The sequence below is a fragment of the Mixophyes fleayi genome, chromosome 8 (assembly GCF_038048845.1).
Source record: "Mixophyes fleayi isolate aMixFle1 chromosome 8, aMixFle1.hap1, whole genome shotgun sequence".
Lineage (NCBI taxonomy): Eukaryota > Metazoa > Chordata > Amphibia > Anura > Limnodynastidae > Mixophyes > Mixophyes fleayi.
Window position 1 is genome coordinate 68525808 of NC_134409.1, and position 25753 is coordinate 68551560.

At 41.4% G+C, this 25753-nt stretch overlaps 1 protein-coding gene across 1 annotated transcript in view; it reads left to right on the top strand.

Annotated features, from left to right (window-relative positions):
* PLA2G4A (phospholipase A2 group IVA) overlaps nucleotides 1–22742 on the top strand; it is a 243623-nt gene extending 220881 nt beyond the window's left edge. Inside the window, exons 17-18 of the mRNA XM_075182675.1 lie at nucleotides 6470–6627; nucleotides 22022–22742. Of these exons, the coding sequence (XP_075038776.1) occupies nucleotides 6470–6627; nucleotides 22022–22144 (281 nt within the window). The 3' untranslated portion in view covers nucleotides 22145–22742. The remainder of the gene's footprint in view (nucleotides 1–6469; nucleotides 6628–22021) is intronic.
* The last annotated feature ends 3011 nt before the right edge of the window (nucleotides 22743–25753 follow it).

Here is a 25753-nt window from a genome sequence, read left to right on the forward strand (position 1 = left end):
ACACACATCCACACACGTCAGTTGTGTAACAAAACATAACGGTCGCTGCCCGCAGTAAGCACTCAGCTAGAGACCACACGACCAATCACAAGCTCACCAGTGCCACAAGCCAAGCAGTGCCATCACAACCAGCTTGGACGATGTACGCATGCATCAGACTCGACACACAAGCAGCCCTCATGCATCGTTTTAATGATTTTGCCACCGTCCTGCTACGCTCAACAGGGCGATTCAAGTCCACGTGGACCAAACATCAAATGTTCAAAGGTTACTTTTAAAACTTGGAAAGTCCGTCGAAAAAAGGTGCCGGAACTCTGTTCCGGTGAGTTCTATGACAAAAAAAGCACTGCTCGTACGACTCACTGGCGAAAAGCGCTGAATCTTACCGCTGGCAAGGTTAACGTCTGCAGTAGCAGGGTTATACTGCAATAAAATTTGAAATCAGAAGATTGTGTTTACACGCCATACTCGGGTTTGCCCACATCACAGCCAGCAGGAGTGGAAGAAGAGGGGGTGGCAGGAGAAGGTGCAGGGCAAGCGGAAAAGTGGATTGTGAGAGGCACAGAGTTAAAGTGGGTAGGGGTCAAATTATAGGAGAAGATGGGGGGATTAATTTGATAAGATATAATAAGAGGGCTAGGGAGACAGACACAAAGACACACAAACACAAGGGGGAGCAATCAGAGACAGATGGGGAGACAGAGGTGCACATGCAAAATTAGAGATGGACACACAAATAGATGGAAAGAAAGCACCAACCGACACACACACACAGACAAAGATGGGACAAAGGCACACATGGGTGGGGTTGGTACATGTACAAAAGAGACAGAGAGGCAAACACAAATGGGGAGACAGAGATGGGGGGAATAGATACATATGTTAGGACTCTGTCTTTATTTCTGAATATTAGAGGTGCTACCATTATACCTGCACAGTTTCTCCTTGACTGCAAAAGGTTAAACCCTGATCATCGGATCTGGATCATGATCATCTGTGCATGGCCTTTTTAAGACTGTCTTTTCCAATATGCTAGTGCCAGTTCATTTGTCACTGCTGCTGGTCTTTCTGAGTAACTCCTGTGATCTGGTCCTGATCATCTGACTCCTGTTTGTTCCACCGTTTTGCACCTTTGCTTGTGACCCAGACCTAGCTTCATTTGACTTTGCTCCTGTCTTCTCCCTGGTTTTGTTGTGGATCTGCTGGCTTCTGACCTGGCTTGCCTGACCTCTCTCCTGTCTGATCCGGTACCAGCAGTTAACCTGGTATCCACAGTCTTCAGCTACTCTGGTAATCTTGGTATCCTGCTTCATCTGCTAAACCTGGTACCCTGCTTCATCTGCTATACCTGGTAATCCTGTTATCCTGCTTCATCTGCTTGACCTGGTAATCCTGGTATCCTGTGCTGCAAATCACCTTTTGTGTCTAGGATTCTGCATTTATCCATTATACCTGCTATTCCTGCTGTATTGAACCTGCTGCTTCTATGATTTAAGTTTGTTTAAACAATTGACTGCACCTAGTTATACCCATGTGGTCCTTGTTTGTAATAAAGAGATTCTGTTTTCAACTACTACTACTCTCTCTCTGGTTTTCACACTAGTAATCTATAACAACATACACACTGATGGGGGGGATGGAGAAATGCAGACAGCTAAACAGTGACGGAAGCAGGGGGAGGAACAGGGGTAATTTGGAACCAAGCACCCGGTGGAGGAGGAGCAGAAGTCAGAGCATATACAGAGTGGCCGCATGCTGCCTTTGTAAAGAAATAGGCAGCATGCTGCCTGTTGTACACACAAATGAGGGCAGTGCCGCTGTCACCCCCAGCATGCAAATGACGTTGTCGTGCCATTGCTGCTCCCTCTTACTGACCTCTACAAAATAAATTGCAGCCAGCCCACCCATGCCACTCCACTGGCTGCAAGACATAACCCAGTTCCCATGGTTCTGTAGTTATCAGGGGGGGGCGGGGAATGCCTATTTTCTATTTTCCCTGATGCAATGGGGACAGCAGAAAAATGCAGTTGGGACAAAACAAACCTGGTGCTCCTGCTGGTATAGTCAGAACTTGATGTATACCCATAGTAACCTTATAATCGGCATTGCATTTTTCCTCCAGGGGCCCCTGCCCATTTCTAAACTGTTTTAGATAAGGTACTTGTGTATTCGTTTTGAGGCCACTGAAACCTGTGACCACTATAAATACAAAGCTTCAGACAAGGAACAGTGGGAGAAAAATTGCAATTCAGATTTTTTTTTATTTCAATTTAATAGTATCTGGTAAGGAAAATACAATTCTGAATTCTGATTGAAATTTATAAACGATCTGAGCTTAGAGGATATTGAAAAGAATTCCCTTTGAGCATCTCTAATTAAGCACCAGTCTGAATGTTGGGTTAGGTTGAATAATTTATGTTTTCTTTTTTCTTTTCTCCTGTTTTGTGTGTTTGGATGATATAGTATAAAATAAATATATGAGGATGTCTATGAGTACTTTACTTTACCTTTTCCCACTTGCATTTCTTCTGATGAAGACGTGGATGAGAGCTTTGAGTTACAGTGCATAAAACGAGGGGCAGTAACCTTGATTTATTTTAATAAAATATTTTATTAACAAGAGTGTTGCTGATTTTACCTTTATTTGTTCAAACATTTTTGTGGTCAGTAGTTTGATACCTATAGAAGCATACAAGGTATCCACTCCCCCAATGACATGGGGGATGGGGAAGACCCTGAACATGGCAGTATTATTAGTATACACACATTATACACACATTTTTCACCACTAAATGAGTGGGTTGGGAGACCAGTTTATTGTCCTGACTTCCATTACTTCATGCAGAATGTATATGCATTTTACCTGATGTTCAACAAGTGAATTGTTTCAACATCTGCAGACAGGGGACAAGTTCAGCCAGTTCGAGGAATGCACTATGGAGGTCTTGGCATGGGAGCTTATAAGTGACTGCTGACCAGTATTTCAGGGGACATTATAGTGGCAGTTTCCATTAATGGCAGCTCTCACTGAGGCGTCAGTTATTTGAAGCATAAAAATACACAGAATGATAAACAATAAATGTAAATAATGCATAGACAAAATCATATGGTATATGTGTAAAAGACTTTTGGGTGAATTGATTATGGAGATATGTATCATATGCAGCTTAGCAGGGGAGGGCTGGCAAATTTGACTCAACAGTCTGTTAGGAACATTTTAAAGGGAAAAGAAAATTCAGGTGACCCTGTGATGAAGCCCAAGGTAGCCCACTATGGGACCGGCCATGGGGATAAATGCCCCCCCTGCCCCCTAGTCCAGCCTGGCCCTGCAACTTGGCTTGCTAGCGGTGGAGATGGTTTTACACAGGCACTTAAGTTTTTGCAATTTAAAACAATTGATTTAATACAATGCATATGTGTGTGTGTGCATGTGTATTTATACTTTATTGAGAATAAATAGATAACCCCCAAGGCAAGGTGTATAATTATATTATGAAAAATAGAACATAAACAATGTTAATTTTTTTAAAAACAATGAACATAAAAGGGGTTTTACTGTATTGCCATTATGGGGCATATTTATTAAACTGCAGGTTTGAAAAAGTGGAGATGTTGCCTAGAGCAACCAATCAGATTCTAGCTGCCATATTGTAGAATGTACAAAATAAATGATAACTAGAATCTGATTGGTTGCTCTAGGCAACTTCTCCACTTTTTCAAACCCACAGTTTAATAAATATACCCCGTAGTCTGTAAGAAATGACCTGAGAGAGTTCTGGGAGCAATAGCAGTTTATAAATATAAATATAAATATTTAATATAATTTTTTTCCTACTACCATTCCCCTCCACCCACAAATTGAGGGAAGTCATGAGGCCCATTCATGAACACCCTGATTTCTTGGGGGGTGGAGGTGAAAGAGTGATAGCCTGTGATAGCATTGATTGAGTGATTCCTTATGACATTTGGCATAACATCGAATGCACGAGATTACGACTAGCAGTGGCCAATTAGAAGACGGTGACACCGAAGTCACTAAGCGCTACTGAAACTACTTCGGTATAACTGGCTGCATTGGAAGCAGAATGAGATAACTGCAAATGCTGTGAGGTACTGACAGCCATATTATTATGACAGGTTATTACTGTGCATGGCTAAAGTATGTGGGAACCCCTTCTAATTAGTGTGTTGGCCATTTCAGCCACACCCATTGCTAACAGGTGCATAAAGTCAAGCATACAGTCATGCAATCTCCATAGTGTCACGGTGCACGGATGAAAACTTGGATCCTGTGGGTCTGTCTAGATTGACACTACTCTTACCCAAAGGCGTGTAGTCTAACGGGGCAGGTTGTCTTCGCCAAGGACCCCCACAAGTAGGTATGGGCTTTGCTTCCACTGGCCCGCAGGTAGCAGCCCTCTGGGTGAGTACTAGACTAGGCCCGTTAGGAGACAAGAGCGCATGTAACAGGCCACGAATAGGAATCCCAAGGCAACAGCTTTTATACGAGGGGGTGAAGAGTGAATAACCAAGCAAAGGATTCACAGGAACAAGGAGTTGAGCCAGATGGCAGGGAGGAGATGCAGAGTGGGTAAAACTGATCCACAGGCTGACCACTTGGAGGTGACACTGAACAACAGAGCGAGTAAACCCAAACAATGGAGCTGTACTGCAGAGAGAGTATCGCTGGACAACAGGCTGAGCACCAGGAGGTGCCACTGAACAGCAGAGCGAAGGTGAGCCCAGGAGCCACGTCTTGCACCTAGAGAGGTATGAACACAAAGACTGTCACCTGACTACTATTTCAGGTGCCTTAAATTCACTGGGGAGAAGTAGAGACGAATCAGTAGGAGAAAAGGAAATGACAAAAGCCCGCAAAAAAGATGGTGGCCATCATGACTGGATCACAGCTTTCAGTGCCGAGGGAGCTACCTGCATGGAGCAGGTATGTGCGCCGGGACCCACTTGCAGCCCCATTGTGTGACACAGTCAAACAATAGCATTTGATTGGGTTTTACTGAAGAGCTCTGTGGCTTTCAGTGTAGCACGGTAAAAGGAAGCCACCTTTTCTCAAATTTGTGTCCTGGTAATTGTAAATGATATTTGTAAAGTGGAAACATCTATAAGCAACAGCAGCTCAGCTGTGAAGCGGTGGCCACACAAGCTCACAGAAAGGGACTGCCGAGTTCTGTAGCATGTAGTGTGTAAAAATGATCTGTCCTTGGTTGCAACACTCACTACTGGGTCCAGACTGCCTCTGCAAACAATGCCAGAAAGAGAACATTGGGAGCTTCAGGGATTGGGTTTCCATGGCAAAGCAGCCGCACACAAGCCTCAAATCACCATGCGTAAAAACAAACGTCTACTGGAGTGGTATAAAGCACACAGCCATTGGTCTCTTTATCAGTGAAAAAGTGTTCTCTTTGGAGTGACGGATCATGCTTTGCAATCTGGATGTCTGACATATAAATCTAGGTTTGTTGGATGATCTTAACTGATTGTGTACCAAACTGTAACGTTTGGTGGAGGAGAAATAATAATCTGGGGCTGTTTTTCATGATTTGGCTTAGGATCCTTAGTTCCAGTGAAGGGAAATCTTAATGCTGCAGCTTACAATGACATTCTGAAAATGCCACAGTAACATTCTAGACAATTGTGTGCTTCCAACTTTGAGACAATAATTTCTTGTTTCAACATACCAATGGCCGCTTGCACAAAGCGACGTTCATCAAATAATGTTTTCCTGAGTTTGGTGTGAAAGAAATTAACTGGTCTGCAGTGAGCCCTGATATCAACCCCATAGAACACTTTTGGTATGAATTGGAACGCCAACTGCGAGCCAGTCCTTATTGCCCAATCTCACTAGTGGAAGCCTTTCCAGAAAAGTGGAGGCTGTTATAGCAACAAAGGGGGTACCAACTCCATAGTAATGCCCATGGTTTTTGAAATGAGATGTTCAACAAGCACATATGGATGTGATGTTGGGGTTTCTACATACTTTTGACAATGTAGCATATTGATAGGTGCTACTAATACATGGGCTGTTACTGGGCATTACTGTTATTGCTGTCATTATTACTGAGCATTACTGCTATTTTGTACTTCTGCTGACGTATTATTGAGCTTTATTTTTATTGCTGGCATTTTTTTGGCCATTACTTCTATTACTGTACTATTTTCTGGGCATACCTTCTAATTTTTGCATACTTGATCCTACTGATGTTCTCTGGTGGTTCGCAAGTGTCCTAATAAAGATCCTCTGTGTTCGTGGCTCACAGGAACCAAAGTAGATATGCCCAAAATTTTCAGGTGAAATATTAATACATTATTAAATACTCTTTTGTAAATCTTTATTTACTTCTTAAGAGAAATTAAAACAAAAATGTGATCTGTGGACATTTGGAGAAGTCGATGGCCAATCTCGTTGTCCATCATTGTGATGATAATCTGATTTATCATTTTATTGTAGGTGTTCCCAGAGAAACTGTAGAAGAAAAGGATTTTGCAGATTTTGACATTTTTGATGACCCAGAAAGTCCCTTCTCAACATTTAATTTCCAATATTCAAATGAGGCATTTAAAAGACTACATGATCTAATGGAGTTCAACACTCTCAACAACATAGATGTAAGTACCATTCTAGAATATATTTTTATTTTGGTTCTAGTAAAGTTATCAGGCATTATCTAATTAAACTTAATGCACTTCATCAATAGTCCATATTTGGGAGTTCCTCCAAATTAGTATGTTATGTAAAAATAAATTCTGTATATCTGGAATTTGCTGCTTCAACAGAAAGCCCTGAACTGATTCATCCAACTTAGGGGGAGATCAGCTGGACAGCATAGCGTAACATGTTATGCTTCTGTATATTCTTAAAAATGATAGAAACTGATCAACTGTCACGTATGAATCACATTCTTTCTGGAATTGAGTTCCTATAGTATGTTGTGGAATAAAACATTTGATTAGATCATCAGCACAAAATATGTTATATATAATTTATAGTGTATATTTATTTTATAGTAGGAGACGAACAGTGTTGCTGACTTGTTCAGTTCATAGGTATTTTTAAGAAACATCTGGTTACAATCAATTTTCTTATTTATTATGGCAAGCATTACCTCACTTCCGTAATTTACAATTAAATCACAATTTTATTTAGTGATCACTGTTAGGAGGTACAGAAGTGAAGTGGACTGCCTGAATATTGCGTAACATAGTTAGGAGGACAGTTAAATACAGGATGAATCCTGCACTTGAGCCAAAGAACTGTGTAACTCTTGTAGATAATGACAGCATGAAACATGTGCCAATAACTAGTGGTCATTGCCTTTAATCATGGACCAAATTATGACTGAATGTCTGAAAATGTGAATGTTAATCCATGGACTGCTTCATTTAATGCTGATTCATAGTTTATGCTTAAACAACTGAAATGTTATTGAACAGTTGTTCTGTTTAGAATGGAAATTACTTGCAGTTCACTGCTACTGTATCTCTTTGCAGATATTATAGATTGCTCATAACTCTGCTCAAACGTAGTTTCTGGTTCTTCAGTCTGTTTTAAATATTTATTATATATTTTCTTTAAAGATATGAAAAATTACAGTTCTTTTAGAAAATACAAACAAGCACTTGTGAAATGTTTACAAATCTTATTACTTGAATATATCATAAGACATGAATATGTTTTCCATAATTATAGTGGGGTACTGGAACAATGTTTTATTTTATTATCTTGTGTTATAGTAGATGATACAGGCTACTGAGACAGCATTGAAAGTGCAACCCCACTGTATGTATTTCTAATGCATTTTATTCCATTTGCATCTAGTCAACCAACTCTAGCTGTGGCATGGTATCACCTTTGCTGTGTCTGTTTTTTGTCAGGAAAACATAACTTTTTTTGTTGTAATAAACATCCTGTATTAACACTGCATATCCAATAGCCACTTGATGATTGGAAGGTTTTTTTTTCCCCTTAATAACTCTACTCCTTTTCAGTTTTTGGGATGCATCAACTTATATTGGAATAACAGTTCTCTTTCATCCATAGGGGACACTGGAAATCTTGACAATGGGGTATAGAGTGAGTGTTCTCTTGGACTTGGCACAATAAAGTTTGTTTGAAGTGCTGACTATAACCTCTCTATGCCCCTCCTACAAGCCAGTTTAGATTTTGTGCCCGAGGAGTTGGACACACTTTGGGCTTTTCCAATAGATTTTATTTATTTTCACAGTTTTTGTTAGTTTTTAGAAAAGCTCAAGCCTGAGGACAGATAGGTTAGTCTGCCTCTCACCTTCATCTGCACCGAGGGATCCGCCGGTGGGACCAGCCCATCTCACAAACAGATTGAGGCTTGGTATCCCAACAAATGAGACCACTGTCTCTAGGTATCACACCGCAGCTGCTGAAGCTTGCGTCTGGTTACCGCTACTATACCCTGCAACCCGGCGAAGCCAGGCAGCAGGTATAGTATAGCTGATTCCTCCCACTTGTGGGAGGAACGGTGGGAGCAAGACGGGGCAGGCTGGAAGCGCTAAGCAGAAGAGGCGGAGCCTAATGCCGCAGCTGTGAAATTCAAAAAAGTTCCTCTCCAGCACGCTAGCTCCCGAGAGGCACGCTGTAGTCTCTCCTCGCCACACCAGCCGAATCACTCAAAGTCCAAAACAATGGGGATAGAGCATTGAGTTGCAGAAACTGTGAGTATGGTGTCACAGGTCTAGACACTGCTTGTTGTTACACGCAGTGTATACCAAGTATATGCATAGCTCATATCCTCACTATGTGCTTCTGCTTTTTTTCCTTTCATTGTTTTTTCCCTTTGTTGTATGTTATGAGACATGGCGGGGAAGGGGGCAGCTAAGATTTCTGGAAAAACTATAGTATGCAGAACTTGTAAAGTAAAGTTAATTTCAGGGCGGAGTGATCTTGTACAATACTGTGAGAATTGTATTACTCCTGTTACCACCCAGTCGGCTCTCTCCTAGATCGAGTTGACCCCGGTATGGGTAGCCCAGATGGTCTGAGCTATGTCGGCATTAACAGCCAAGGAAGCCAGATATGAAAGGGAAGCGTCTAGGTCTCAACTTGAACCTGAATGGGCCCAGCCTTTGGCTCACAGGGTTGAGCTCTTAACAAAATCTATAACCCCGGCAGCTTTAGGGCCCCATGTCACTTTAGTGGCTAAAAAAAAAAGGTTTGCCTGTCATATTACAGTCAGATGAATCTGATGATGAGAAACTACCTCCTATGGAAGATGGTGAGTCTCCTCAAGATTCAGACACAGATCTGATCCAGGAAGGATCAGAGTTAGTGTCACAAGGGCTAGAAGCTTTGATTATAGCAGTCCGCTAGGTCCTTAGGGTTAGTGAGCCTGACCCAGGTTCATCTCAGCCAATGTTCTTTGCCAAAAGGTATAAGCAGGCTATAACGTTTCCAGTGTCTGCTGAGCTAGAGGCATGGGAAAAGCCAGATAAAAGATTCTCAGTGCCCCGAAGCCTTTTGGCATCCTATCCCTTCCCTAGGGATAATAGGAAGGACTGGGAGTCGGCTCCTTTAGTAGACTCTTCTGTGTCTAGGTTGTCTAAGAAAATGACCTTACCAGTCCCTGAAGCTACATCCTTAAAAGTTCACTCAGAAAGCTTGAATCCATTCTTAAAAATATATATGTTGCAGCCAGAATACAAATGCGGACTATTATGGCTAGGGTATGGGTCAACAAGGCTGTAGAGGAATGGGCTTCTCAGCTCAGGACTGGTATAGCTGAGGGAGCCGAGGTTGAAGATTTAGTAAGGTTAACAGACCATATTACTGAAGCTGCCTCCTATTTAGGTGAAGCAGCTAGAGACGTGGGCATGGTCGGATCCCGCGTATCTGCAATGGCAGTGGCGGCCGCAGGAATCTTTTGGGTCAGACAATGGCAGGCTGATGGGGGTTCTAGGAGAAGAGTAGAAGCTCTACCTTTCAACGGAAAGACGGAAAAGATGTTGTTTGAAGAGTTAGATAGATGGATTTCCCAGGCTACGGGGTGAAGATCCTCTTTTCTGCCTTCAGCTACTCCTAACCCACGCAAAAGCTATGCTGCACAATCTTTTCGGTCCTTTCAGACTTCCACCAAGTATAAGGGAAGATCCAGAGGAGCTACCATATCTTCTAGGTGATTCAGGGGCAGAGGTCGCTCTGCTGCCACATCCTCTTAGCAGGAGAGTAGATCTAGTACTAAGCCCTCTGCATGACGGTCGTCAATCCTACCTGGGGGATCCCAGAGTAGGGGGCTGCCTTCGGGATTTCTCTCAGATTTGGAGAGAGACCTGCTCAGATGCATGAGTGACGAGCCCCGTCACTCATGGATACAAGATAGAGTTCAGAGAAATTTCTCAGTGTCTGTTTTTCTCAACCAGGCTGCCAATTTCCACAGAAAGGTGCCTACTCCTTCAAAGGGCTATACGGCAATTTCTGGACTGTGATAATACCAGTACTGGATTACTCAATCGGTCAGGCCGATCCTCAATTTAAAGAATTTGAATGCTTTTCTAAAAATAATCAGATTCAGAATGGAGTCCATTCGGTCTGTAATTGTAAGCCTGGAGGAGGGGGAGTTTATGGTATCCCTAGATATAAAGGATGCATAACTACATGTCCCTATTATGCCGCCTCACCAAAGCTACCTCAGGTTTGTGATACAAGACAGGCATTATCAGTTCCAGGCCTTTCCCTTCAGCCTGTCCTCTGCTCCCAGAGTTTTTACCAAAATGATGGCATTGCTTCATATTCAAGGGGTTATGATTACCCCATACCTGGACGATCTCCTTATAAAGGCTCCCAGTCGGGAGATTTTGCTCAGAAATATTTCCCTAACTCATCAGATGTTACTAAAACACGGATGGGTGGTCAATTTAGAAAAATCAAGATTGATTCCTTACCAGGGACTGAAATTTCTAGGGATGATTTTGAACAATGTCCAGAAGAAGATTTTTCTACCCCAGGAGAAGGCAGTGGCCATCCAGAGCATAATAGGGGAAATACTAAAACACTGCAAGGTATCAGTCCACACATGTGGAGGATGGTGGCCACCTTTGAGGCCATACCTTACGGAAGGTTCCACTTCCTGGACCCTGCAGCTGGACTTATTAAGTCAGTGGACAGGATCTCATCTGTTTCTACAACAGTTAGTAACCTTGGCCCCAAAGATAAGGTTGTCCCTAACGTGGTGGCTAAAGTCAAGCCATCTTCTGAGTGGCAGGATTTTTGGTGTATCAAACTGGATCCTCTTGACCACAAATGTGAGCCAGAGAGGTTGGGGAACAGTGACTCTAGGTCACATCTTCCAGGGTCGCTGGTCAAGGCAGGAAAGAATTCTACCAATAAATTCTCTGGAACTCAGAGCAATATTTTAACTTCAATAGTATTTTTCTTTTTTCTTTTCAAGTTTAAGGGATACAGAAAAAAAGAAGGGGAGGGGGGAGGGAAGGCCAGAAGAGAGAGAAGGGAAGGGGGGGTACATAGTGGGGTAAACACATTACATCACATACATAACACAATAGGTACTAACAAGCCAGTAGGTCAGTGATACAGCAATGAAAACCGGCAACATCAAGGAGGGCATACTCTCAACGAGATTCAGAGCAATATTGTATGCTCTGCAAAGAACACAGTTCCTTCTCCAGGGAAGGGCTATTCAAGTGCAGTCAGACAATGCGACTGCAGTCGCATATATAAATCGCCAGGGCTGAACCCGCAGCAGAAGTGCAATGAACAAAGTAAGTCACATTCTGCGTTGGGCAGAGAATCATGCCCAGGTTATATCGACCGTGTTTATACCAGGAATAGAAAACTGGGAGGCAGACTTTTTTAAGTCGGCAAGTCAATCTGCAAGGGGAATGGGAATTGAACCCAGAAGTGTTCCAGGCTTTAGTAAGCAGATGGGGTCTGCCACAAATAGACCTAATGGCTTCAAGACACAATTACAAACTTCCACTGTATTGCGCTCGGACAAGGGATCCAGGGGCAGCGGCGGTAGATGCGCTGACAGCCCCATGGAACTTACAGTACGGGTATGTGTTCCCTCCTTTCCCCATGCTTACTCGACTTCTCAAGAGAATCAGGAGGACAGGGGTAAAGATTCTCCTGATAACGCCGGATTGGGCCCGTAGAGCGTGGTATTCAGTACCTTCTTCTGGATGACCCTTGGCCCCTGCCGCTAAGAAGAGACCTTCTTCTGCAGGGACCACTGGTTCATCCAGATTTACAGTGCTTGCGTTTGACGGCATGGATATACTGAAAGGGCAATCCTAAGGTGCAGAGGTTTTTCCTCTACAGTCATTACAACTATGATTGCTGCAAGAAAGGAGGTTACATCAAAGCATTTCCACAGAATCTGGAAATCGTACATTAAATTGTGCGAGGGTCGTAAGGTATCTACCTCAAAACATCCAGATTTCTCTTGTTTTTACAGGCAGGTTTTGAGGCAGGTTTAAGATTAGGATCCCTGAAGGTACAGGTATCAGCCTTATGTATATTTTTTCAGTGAAGACTGGCTATTCTCCCGGAGGTACAAGCCTTATTACAGGGGGCCTTGAGATTGCAACCCCCCTTTGTTGCACCAACTATGCCATGGGATTTGGAGTTGGTGTTACCTTTTTTTTTCATTCCTCCCTGTTTGAGCATCTGGAATTAATGAAAATGAAATATCTTTCATGGAAGGTGGTCATATTATTGACCTTGGCTTCGGTTAGGCGTGTATCAGATCTCAGTGCCCTGTCATGTAAATCTCTGTATCTAGTGTTTTTTAATAACAGAGCGGAATTAAGAACAAAGCTGGGATTCCTTCCAAAAGTTGTATCAGCTTTCCACATTAACCAGCCGATAGTGGTTCCCATCCTGGAGGATAATTCTCCATCAGTCCATTTTCTGAATGTTGTTAGGGCACTAAGAATATATGTTAAAAGAACGTCATCAATTTGCAAGACAGATGCACTGTTTGTATTATATGATTCAGCACAGCCAGGGTGGCCTGCTTCTAAGCAGACCTTAGCATGATGGATACGTCTTACTATCCATCAGGCCAATGTGGATTCATTTAGGAAGCCTTTTCCATCTATTGCTGCTCATTCTATAGGCCCTTCTTGGACAGCTGCTAGAGGGGTTTCTATTGAGAAATTATGTAGAGAAGCCACTTGGTCGGGTCGACATACTTTTCTGCGGTTTTACAAATTTGATACTATATCGGCCTCTGACTCTCAGTTTGGTCGATCAGTTTTGCAGTGGTCCCAGGGCTCTCCCTCCCGGTAGGGTTGCTCTTGGATGTCCCCATTGTCAAGTTTTCCAGTGTCCCCTATGGATGAAAAAGAAAACAAAATTTACTTACCGGTAAATGTCTCTCTCTGAGACCATAGGGGACACTGGGCACCCCCCCCTGCGCTGGGCCCCTTTCCTGCCATGTTTCACTTATGTGTGACTAATTTTGTCTATATCTTTCAGTTATGGTATCTGGGATTAGGTTTATTAATATCTTTCCTGAAGATCGGTTAAGGGTCTCTCCTCGAGCACAGTACTAAACTGGCTTGTAGGAGGGGATAGAGAGGATATAGTCAGCAACAAAGTTTATTGTGCCAACTCCAAGCGAACACTCACTCTATACCCCATTGTCAATATTTCCAGTGTCCCCGGTAAGTAAATTTTGTTTTTTATTTCTTAGTCTGCCCAAAATAGTTATATATTGTTTTCTCTGAGGCACCTAGTGCTTTGGTTTGGTAGCAAATGTAAACCTTTTTTTTTTTTTACTTTAATCTTTACTAGTCATTGAGCTGAATAAAATAAAATCAAGTATGTGCATGTTTAAGATGGGTGAGTAGGCTATAAATGAGGTATTTTCAGCCAGGCTCAACTAAGGGCCAACCAGTCAATAGACATCCCTCCACAGAGTATTTGGTGGTCTGTAAGAGCATTTATCTGCAGCAAGATGGAGTAACTTCCTCATATGAGGAGAAAAACTGAATTTGAACATACACCACCAGCTGAAGGCGAGCAAAGCATGTCACCAAACAGGCTCCTTAAGCTAATGCTAAGGTTGCTTAGTGTTTTTGTAAATCCATAGAACAGTCTGGGTAATAGGAAATGGATGAATTGTGGAAGCAAATTTTTTATTTTGGCATCACCAACCTCTATATCTTGTCTCAATCCTGAAAGCACCCATTCCACTGCAGAGACAGTTAGTTGTTAGTTCATTAGCTGTTGACAGCTGTACCTTTAATCCACAGTTATGCTAATTTTATGCTGTTTTAGCCCTCTGCACGTTCCTGGAGGCCCATCATGGAGACATTTTTCATCTGCATTTAGTTGCCACATGTCTAGCTGCAGTAATAGCATTCAGACCCAGTGGGGTTTAAACAGTCACCCATTTTGAGATTTTTCCCTCTACTTCAGTGGTGCATTCTCACAGGACCTGAACATTTTGTCTCAGAAAGCACAGGTCTGCCTTTACCCCTGTAATTGTGTCTCCTACTGTAACTTGAAAGCTACTCACCGCGGGCAGCTGCTTGGAACTGTCTACAACTATATTTTCACACTTTATTGTTATTATTATTTTCTTACGCAACCCTATGGGGTGCGCACAAAAATCCACATTATTGCGGTACCGTGGATTGAGTTTGCGGCTCTTTCCGGCACGTTACCGCAGACCGGAAACCTAATTGAATATGCCCCATAGAGTCTTTGAATATAAAAGGAGAATAATTATAAGTTTGGTTAAACTGTGTAGAATGGTGGTAATCAGATAGTATAGTCTTGGGAGGTTAAGTAGATGGCTAGAAAATTTTTATACGCTTGTGAGTTTTTAATGAAGACTTGGAAGGTTTGGAGTCTACATTCAGTCTACTTCATTTGAACTGCTTTTGGATGAAATTTTCCCAATGAAGGTGAACTGATTATCAATCATTTTTACCATCTACATTTGATTGTATGAAATCAGTTGTCATCCACAAATGTGTCTCTTATTTAATAGCTCTATAAATATTAATTATAATAATATCCTTAATCGAAGACAGGATGCTCACCATTAAACTTAATGGTAATGAGTGCTTTATAGGAGGGACCCTTAAAATGCTGTTTTCTGAGTAACCTGGTGTCCCAGGAAAACCAGGCACCACTTATTTTCAAGTACCAGTGAACACAGTAGTGTTCTCTTCAAATGACCTCGATAAAGCACCCATAAGGTACCAAAATGTTGTAATAAAGACTTTTCTGTCTTTATCATGCATGGCTTCAAGCCAACTAAAGAGTCCTCTAGTAACTTTTGAATTCATGTTAGTTAAACAGTGCTATGAAAAAAGCCCACATGAAAAAACCCCACAGGAAAATTCCTCACGGATAAAACCCCACTTACATAAATGCCCACAATAAAAATGCTCACACGGAAAATTGCTCACACAGAAAAATGCTCACACAGAAAAATACCCACATATAGTAACTTAATATTACTATATAAGTATAATAAATCATTGCTAAACAAAAGTGGCCTGTGTATGAAGAGGGCTTTAATGCTCTTGAGTGTAAATGTTTGTAAGGTAAATACAGGAAATTGTGAACATTTTTTTTATCACCAAACTTTATTGAGAATGAAAAAAAAATAGAAACAGTCCTTATTTAAGAATACATTTAACCCCTAATGAGAATGGAGCCCCACAGAGAGCCCCAACATTAAATAGTAAATGTCATAAATAATAAATCAGTTAAAATTCTTTATTTGCAAATTTGCCAGTATTCTTAAGTTATTTAGTTTATCATTCACCTGCTCATATTGCTGCATAGAAGTGGCAAACATATCACATTTTTTCTTTTTCACCTCTAGGCAACCTGCCTGTGCATTAGCCAGTGTTAATTTGTGGCAAGCCAAGTCCCTCTGCAGTCCATCATATAGGAACCACATGCTGGGATGACTGCAGTGGAATAGGGAATTAAGAGTATTGTGAAATCCCTTACAACAATTTGTAATTTTTGGTGACTATACAAGCGCTGCATCATGATGATTCTATGTTGCTATAGGAAACTGAGGATCTCTACCTGCTGCACCCTAAATATATCTAGAAAAGAAGTACGTGAGCACATCATTATAGCTGTCTTCACCTGGAAATATGGTGTCAAGTCTTCTGACATCATAGATTGGAACAAAGGCTAATGCAGCAAGAGACTTCAGTGAAATTTTTAGGTTCATATTAGTTTCATATTTAGTCTTCGAGCCAACATTGTTGATTATCCTAATGAGACTTTGACACAGATATAACATATTTGGCACTTTATCAAAGTACTATCTCCATATATGGTATCGTTGTTCAATTGCAGCATAAGATCTCTATCACCTAAAACCAGAATTCCGTGTGAATTATCCACACCTGAATCATGAAGAATCAATTTACTATACAGTTCAGTAATGTCAAAATTTATGGTTTTTGAATTGGGCAAATTACCGTGTGTTCTGTGATAGGGAAGACTTCTTGCAAGAAAAGATTGTTTGTGCATATGGGCCAATATATCATTATTTAAACCTGACAACACGTCCCATCACATTGCGACGAGTGACACATGCTGCTCTCATGTCCTGCCTCATTTTGCTTCTGGCAATGTTTGCTGCTGCTTTTTGATAACAGATTATGGTAATGTTCTGTTGGTTCTTGAATTATGTTGCCATCTCTTGTTTATAATTGAATGGCACTTTATAAAGCTATTTTGTCTGCATCTTCAAGTCACCACTCCATTGATGCGAAAAGCAAGATATTCAAGCCCCAAATAAATCATAATTTTGTTGTTTTTCTGGCTTCTTGAAAACCCCATTGTTTGCACTAGGAAGGAGACCTGTGTGAGGGTATAGGGCAGAGCCGTAACGAGGCCGGTGCAGGCGGTGCCGCCGCCCCGGGCGCAGTCCCAAGGGGGCGCAGTGGCCGCCCGCACCGACTTCTGTGTGAGCAGTGAAAAGAAAAAAAATAAAATTAAACAGACCTCAGATTCAGACTGCCGGCCGCCCGGCGCATCCAAGATGGCGGCCGGCACCCGGCTCCACCCCCTTCTGAACTCTGCCCTCTGCCTCAGCGTCTGATGTCATGACGTTGCTAGGCAGCAGAGGAGCAGAGAAGCAGAGAGGAGCCAGGCAGCGACGGCTGGACAGGAGGTAAGTTTCAAAGCAGGGGAAGGGGGATGTAAGCTTCAATTATGGAGGTGATGTAAGCTGCAATTATGGAGGAGATGTAAGCTGCAATTATGGAGGAGATGTAAGCTGCAATTATGGAGGGGAGGGGGGGATGTAAGCTGCAATTATGGATGGAGGTAAGGGGGGGAATGTAAGCTGCAATTATGGATGGAGGCAAGGGGGGGGGAATGTAAGCTGCAATTATGGATGGAGGTAAGGGGGGGGGAATGTAAGCTGCAATTATGGAGGTAAGGGGGGGGAATGTAAGCTGCAATTATGGATGGAGGTAAGGGGGGGGAATGTAAGCTGCAATTATGGATGGAGGCAAGGGGGGGGGGAATGTAAGCTGCAATTATGGATGGAGGTAAGGGGGGGGGAATGTAAGCTGCAATTATGGATGGAGGCAAGGGGAGGGGGGAATGTAAGCTGCAATTATGGATGGAGGCAAGGGGGGGGGAATGTAAGCTGAAATTATGGAGGGAGGCAGGGGGGGATGTGTGCTGCTATTAGGGAGGGGGGAATGTGTGCTGCTATTAGGGAGGGGGGGAATGTGTGCTGCTATTAGGGAGGGGGGGAATGTGTGCTGCTATTAGGGAGGGGGGAATGTGTGCTGCTATTAGGGAGGGGAGGAATGTGTGCTGCATCTTGCTATTATGGAGGGGGGGATGCTGCTATGCTTTATGAGGGAAGGGGGGGTATGCTGCCATAATGTGTGAGGGAAGGGGGGTATGTATTAATATAATGTGTGATATGAGGGTAGGGAGGTTGGGTGTCTTAGTACATGGGTGGGAGGTAGGCTATTAATTTAATGGTGACGTTTAGGCGGGGCTAATTATTTAATGGGTACTAGTTTATTTGTGGGGTGCTGGTGGGTCAATTTAATTTATTGATGGGGCTTTTTAATTTAATGGTGGGGTCTATTAATTTCAGGTGAGGTATTTATCTGTATTGCAGTCACAAGAATGCTCTCTGTATAGTATGGTGGTCATAGGAATGCTCTCTGTATTGTATGGTGATCATAGGAATGCTCTCTGTATAGTATGGTGGTCATAGGAATGCTCTCTGTATAGTATGGTGGTCACAGGAATGCTCTCTGTATAGTATGGAGGTCACAGGAATGCTCTCTGTATAGTATGGAGGTCACAGGAATGCTCTCTGTATGGTATGGAGGTCACAGGAATGCTCTCTGTAAGGTATGGCGGTCACAGGAATGCTCTCTGTATAGTATGGTGGTCACAGGAATGCTCTCTGTATTGTATGGTGATCATAGGAATCCTCTCTGTATAGTATGGCGGTCACAGGAATGCTCTCTGTATAGTATGGTGGTCATAGGAATGCTCTCTGTATAGTATGGCGGTCACAGGAATGCTCTCTGTATAGTATGGCGGTCACAGGAATGTTCCCTGTAAGGTATGGCGGTCACAGGAATGCTCTCTGTAAGGTATGGCGGACAACAGGAGGCTCTTTATATTGTATGTGTGTGTGTACATGTGTGTGTATATATATATATTTTTTATGTAAGTGCACATCCACATTATTTATGTAATAAATGTATTGCTATACAGCATTACACTATGTGAGTTTCTTCCTCTCCATTATCCTGAATACTACTGAGTATATATGAGGTGCCAGTTCCGGAACCTTTCAACATTGTATGAAGCATCTGCTATTCCCATGGGGTAATAAGGCTCAACTTGATTGGTGAAGATACCGGTTATACCTACAGATAAGCTTTAAAGATCTTTTATCTGGTACGCATATTATATTGGCACGGCGCTGGTGTTCTAGAGTGGTTCCTCATTTCCTTCTTCCTGTTGATCCACTATTATTACCTGAGTGTCTATACCTATTTAGTGGTTAAGATTCTGACTTTTGGTACACCTTTCTGTATTTTTATATACAGTATTATACTATTTGGCGCCCCCTCCCATTTGTTTTGTGTTATATATATATATATATATATATATATATTTAGTGTGATGGTGACAAGGGGGCACAATGATAGAGATGGCTCCATGGCACGGTGTGATAAAGGAGAAACTGTTATGGAGAGCACAGTGGGATGAAGGGGCAGTGTGATACAGATGGTACCATTACATTTATGTTTTAATTTGTTTCAGTGAGTTTTATTTCAATAACCAATTAATTTTTTTATACAGCTAGCATGTGGTAGCTGCATTTAAAGTACTTTGATTCTATGGAGGCTTATTACATAAAGATCCTTACAAAGCCAGACCAAGAATAATGGAGAGGGAGGGGGTTTCAGTGCGGTCTAGAACTTGTAAAGTGCTAGCCACGCCCCCCACAGTAGGTTGACCACACCCACCCGACAATTGACACTCCGACTTAGATGGGGGGCGCCGGTTCCCTGTCTCGCCCAGGGCACTAAAATGGCTAGTTACGGCACTGGTATAGGGTTCACAGATCATTCAGACAAGGGGTTATCAGAGGACTAGCTTACAATAGGATACTTTAAATATATTTAAACAAAGAAACCTCTGGTCTACAATAATTCCTCTTAAAAATTGCTCTTAACTATCTGTATCCTCACAATATTTGTTTTATTTTCCAAGAATTAATCAGATGGAAACTTTTGGCATTTAAGAGAGCATTTAAGCCCTCTTCATACACAGGTCATGTTTCTATAATAATAAATTAATATACCTAATTACTATTTGTGGGTATTTTTTGTTTTTTTTCCAAATGGGTATTTTTGTGTGTGAGCATTTTTCCTGTGGGCATTTATGTAAGTGGGGTTTTATCCATGATCTATTTTCTTGTGGATTTTTCCATGTGACCTTTTTTTCTGGTTACCTAGTTAAACATAGCTGAAGCAGCCATTTTGTGAGCTGAACCAATATTCATGAAAATCAGGAAGCTCAAAAAAGGCTGCCTTCATTATGTGTAGTTGACAGCAGGGCCGCCATCAGAAATCATGGGGCCCAGTACAAATGACGCAGGCAGGGCCCCCCACCCCCCAAAAAAATGCCTGCCTCCAGAAAAAAGAGAAAAAGGTTTAAGGTTCTTCTACAGAAATCTCATTTACAAATGTAAATATGTATAAATATATATATATATATATATATATATATATATATATATATATATATATATATATATATATATATATATATATATCTGAATGGTAAACCATACACCTATTACCTTTTCAATAAAAAAAAAAAAGATTTTATTCAACAATAACAACAGGGTCTGCATTAGTAAAAATGAAATTCAGAAATAAAGATAAGAGCAATGTTGAAATAATATTAAAAGATTGAGGTTAAAATACAATATGCATAACACTGGGTGGTTACTGCAATATAAGCAACAGACAGACTGAAGTGTTTGAATAAAAAACAAATATCCAATATCTTGGATTACTATTTGAGAGGGTCTAAGATTTCAAACCAATGTTCATTGTGATGAAACATTGAGCAATTATTCATCACAATGAACATTGGTTTGAAATATTAGACCCTCTCATATAGTTATCCAAGATATTGGACTGTTTTGGCTGGAAGTACAGTGTTTTAATCCTATTGTGACACTGTGGTTTGTTTTTTATTCAAATTCTTCAGTCTGTCTGTTCCTTATATTGCAGTAACTATTAAAAAAAAGCATATTTTACAAGCAATGCTCCAAAAAAAAAATCAGAATTCTTCACATTAATTACAATTTTCATTTGCATTTTTACTAATGCAGACCCTTGAAGCAAACAGAAAAACCTGAAAAAAAATCTTTAAAATATACTTACAGTTGAGTAGAGATGTTGCAGCTGCTGCTCGCTGCTCCTTCTTCTTCTTCTGCGGCGGCTGGAACAGTGGTGTGACATCAGGTAACACCACACCATCAGTGAGACGGGAGGATCACATGATCACAGGGGCGGAGCAATGATTCCCCTGCGATCATGATTGACAGCTGCCTGGCTGTCACAGGCAGATCACATGATCGCAGGGGAATAATTCCTCCACCCCTGCGATCGCATTCTGCTGCCTGGCTGTCACGGTGACAGCCAGGCTGAAGACAGTAGCGGAGACCAGTGAAGAGTAGCGGAGACCAGCAGAGATGCAGTGGACTGGAAGACAACGGGCCCCCTGGTAAGTTTGTGTTGCGCTGCCGCGCGGGCCCCCTGGTGAGCCCGGGCCCGGTACAACAGTACCCCCTGTACCCCCCTGATGGCGGCCCTGGTTGACAGACCCAGACTGGCCAATACATTTCACCTACTTTTTTAACTCTTTATTTTGCAAGCATTGAAATCATGCACCATTTAGTATTGTATTCATATACCATCTAGTGGTCAATATTGGAACTTCTGAAACAGCTGACAACTGTAAACACACATTTAGATGTTGCATTAGAGCACCTCTGCGAAGAACAGGATAAAATGTTAACGTTATTATATAAAAGTAATGCGAAATTCATGTTGCTTGAGAGCAACATTGAAAAATAAAGGGTTAAGGTGCAATTATACCAGTGAATATAGCATTTATGTATTCTAACCTTCTATATGGTTTATACAAAATAATTTAAAAATATTCTATTTTTAAAGTATGAGCAGTAGTTTCCTTAATTTTAAGGGAAGGGTTAAAGGAAGAAAATGACAAGACCGTCCCCCAAGATTGTACTATTTCCCAGTTACAAGCCATGTAAACTGAATGCTTTAAATCAAATTGATTGGTAACCTTTGCATTTAGAAGAAGAGATAAACACAATGAAAAATATTTGGTATGTTATGTTGCATTGGAGGGGTTGCAAGTTTGTATATACTGTATAAAAAACAGATATCTTTACCTTTAAAATTAATAAAGGTATATGTTCTTGTTTTCCTACAGGTCATTAAGGAAGCAATTCAAGAAAGCATTGAGTACAGGAAGCAGCATCCATCTCGCTGTTCAGTGTCACTCAATGATGTTGAAGCACGCAAATTCTTTAACAAGAGCAAGCCACAAAATTGAATTCTACAACCAGAATATCAAAGGATTGATTTAACATACACATCTTATGAAACACAGTTGAAGTGTAATACATGTGTATAACCAAACAACCGATCACTATTTATCAATATATCTAAAAGTTGTATTCATTATTTTTACATTAAAGATGGCATTGTTTTTGTATTGGAAATTAAGCACATTTTTAATGAATGTTAGAAGGATAATATCGCTTTATTTTTCTAGACATCCTTTCCATGCCCAAAGGATCCTTCCTGAGTAGATTTTTACTTACTGATAGTTTGTGTTTTACACAATACAGCTGCATCCTCTACCTTCATTTTATGTCCTCCAACTTTGCTTTGGTTTATACAGCTTGTTGGGAAATTGGGGTTTTATTTTATATCTTGCCAATAACCTGAAGTCTAGCCTCTGTTCACCATACTTCTCCTTGTCAATAACGGTACTATGTGTGCAGCCAATTTGAGCTGTTGCCTCCAGTTAAGTGAAAGTGGAACTGAAAATTTGACCAAACACTGACAAAAAATAGCAAAAAGAAACGGTTACAATAATTTTATTTATTTCCTTGTTTTACTTAAAAATTACAGAATTCATGTCACCATTCTCCTGAAATATTTTTTTTTAGATATGTGTGCCTCTGTGTGTGTGTATGTGTATATATATATATTATTGTTTTTTTTCTTTTTGAAAGACTATTATCTCTACATTAACTGTACGACATGATTCCAAATTATCTAATAAGAAAGAAATATCACAATATGAAGGAAAAAAATAAATGTACAATCATTTGTAATAATATAATACAGTAATAATTCATAAAGTTTTAATTAATTTTGTGTATACCCAATTTAAAATATATTCTTTACAACACGTTTGTTGTATAATGTGTGAGCTATGCATGTATTTCACCAAGAGTGATTTAATAAATGTACATTTAATAATATGTGGCGTTAGACACCTTTACCTATTACTATTTTTTATAATAACTGACATCACATTGAAACATCACCATGTGATGCTTAATAACCTGAACAACCAAAATCATTTTCATTGAATATTTTAAATTTAAAATGTTTCATTTTCAAAATAAATTTATTTGGCAGTTTTTCATAACTTTAAGTTTCTCCTATGTGAGGCATTCATTCTGTATATTGGTCTATTGAGGGTACAAGAGACAAGATTTTGCCTATAATGAGGCAACTCAAAGTAGCTGTTTCAGGCAACAAGTTTTTTTAAAAGTGTGAATTCTCTAAATTATCAGGGACAAGTGGATATTCTGAAATACTATTACACCACTGTCATAAGCCGGGACGCTCTGCTTAGCTTCTTTTTCCTGCAGCAACTGGCACAAGAAAAGAGCTGCATTTGATATGGTCATTGTCACGGATTGTGAGAAGATGGACTTTGTAGCAGGACTCCCATGGGTTACAGCCCCTAGGTCCATGCCACTAAAATGGTCGGAATACAAGCCAGGTCAGAAATGGAAGAGCAAAGCAGTAATTCAGATTACCACAAACTAGCTAAAATAATCTATCAGGCACAGTCTTATGTGTTTTGTGAACTTTTAAACCATACACCTGCTGACAACTGCTTAAATTACTACTACACATTCGATACAATAGATAGGACAGAGGTGCAGAGTGCATCTGTACCACAGAGTGACTGGACAACAGATCAAGATGCCCCTTTTAATTCCACACTGGATTTAACGCCATTGAGTCTATGGATAAGGGCCTCAAGATATATACCTTAATTACAAAATGGAGAGCTTGCCTACCTCCCCCCATCGGGTTAACTCCTCTGTTTCGGCCAAGGTATCGCTATCAACTTAGCATTGGTTTCTGGGTTAGGGAGTACTGCCTCACTGATTCGACATCACTATTGAAAATACAGAGCCAATGATCTTGAAGCAAGTTTAAGGCTGCCTCAGGGGAAGAGAGAGCACATAGTTTGTTAAGACATTAAGGTACTCCAGGGGCTGGTATAGGTGTTAGGGATCTCTGAACTATATTGCAATCCTAAATATGATACCTAATTAGGTCCTGCAAATGGGATGTAACGACACTAAGGCTTTGGATATTCAAGAAGTAAATCGCTAGTTGAAAATAAGTTAGAGGCAAAATAAAAAGCTGGCAACTCTTCTGTTGGGTGGGCCATCTAGCTCCCCACTCTCTCCCTGTACCCTGCTTAAATCCTTATCATGGAGGCATTTGGAGAACCCTGAAACATCTGGGACGATTTGAGAATAGCTGCAAGCAAATGAGTACCAACTTCGGCTCCCTGCAACATATTTCCCCTGGAGAAAAGGTGCAAAGTCTGGCAGCCATATTGTCGCATGAAGGGGTAACTTGATCAGTTGGACACCTTCCCAGTTGACTCTTGCCCTTCTCTGAACAGCAGCACCTCGCACAACTAGCCAGACCACCAGCATATAGCTTTGAGGATAGACGTTCGATTGCAGGGTTGGAACACACAGTATTGTTTCTAACACCACCTGGGCCCAACTTGCTTTACCAGTGATTGGGACCTGAATTACATCTGTAGGATGATTCATTGGGGGAAAGCATTGCAGTCCACAACAAAGTCGCTCTGAATGCAACCAATGGTGTTAAACTGATGCTCTAACACCATTTGCAGAGGATCCTTACATCCCCTTGTCCCAAATATATCATAGAAGCATTTGGAGTCTGTTGCTCCTGGGCTAAAATCAGACTAGGACTCCTACCTTGAATCCTGCTTTCTTAGGATAACAATGAAGCCATACTGGTTAGTGATTGAGGGCACAAAAGATATCCTGACCCTTTGGCACAGCCACAGCAAGGAACAGCGGTGGTTATCTTATTCACTAATATTGGCAGCTAACCTCTACAATGCTGCTCTCTACTAACTCATGGTGACTATCAAATACGAACCTGGTAAGGAGATACCTGCATTTGCTGTTCCGTTATCAACACAGTATAAAACTTATTGACATTATGGCTATAAACCTTTGGCAAGCTGCTGAGACTGAAACACATCTTTACTGACCAATAATAACACCTTGGAATTCAGACATCTACTTATACTGGGTATATGTACCTGGCACCAGGGGCTCCGAGAGGGGGGAGGGGTGGATGCAAATTACTGGGGCCCGGGCTGCTTGGGGGGCCTGGCCCGGTAGTCTAGTACTTTTTATAAAAAAAAAAAAAATCAAGCAGGTGGCGCTAGTGTGCACCCATGAATTGAAGGTGTGGGTAATGTTAAAGGGGGAGAGAGGGAGGGAGCGACCCCAGTCCCCGGACAATGTGTGACATCACACACTGTCAAAGCAGCAAGGAGGAGGAGTTGCTGCCCAACTTAGGTAAGTGAGCTGGGCTGGGGTTGTGGGCGGTGTTATGATGTCTTCTGGGAGGGCTTATGATGTGTCTGTTGGGGGGGCTTATAATGTGTCTGAGGTGGTTAGGATGTGTCTGAGGGGGCTATGATGTGTCTGGGGAGGGTTGTAATGTGTCAGTGGTGTAATGTTTCTGTGGGGGTGGTGTGATGTGTCTGGGGGGTGGCGTGATGTGACTGGGGGGGTGGCGTGTTAAATGTTATGTTATATTATAATGTATGTCTTATATATTGCAAGCT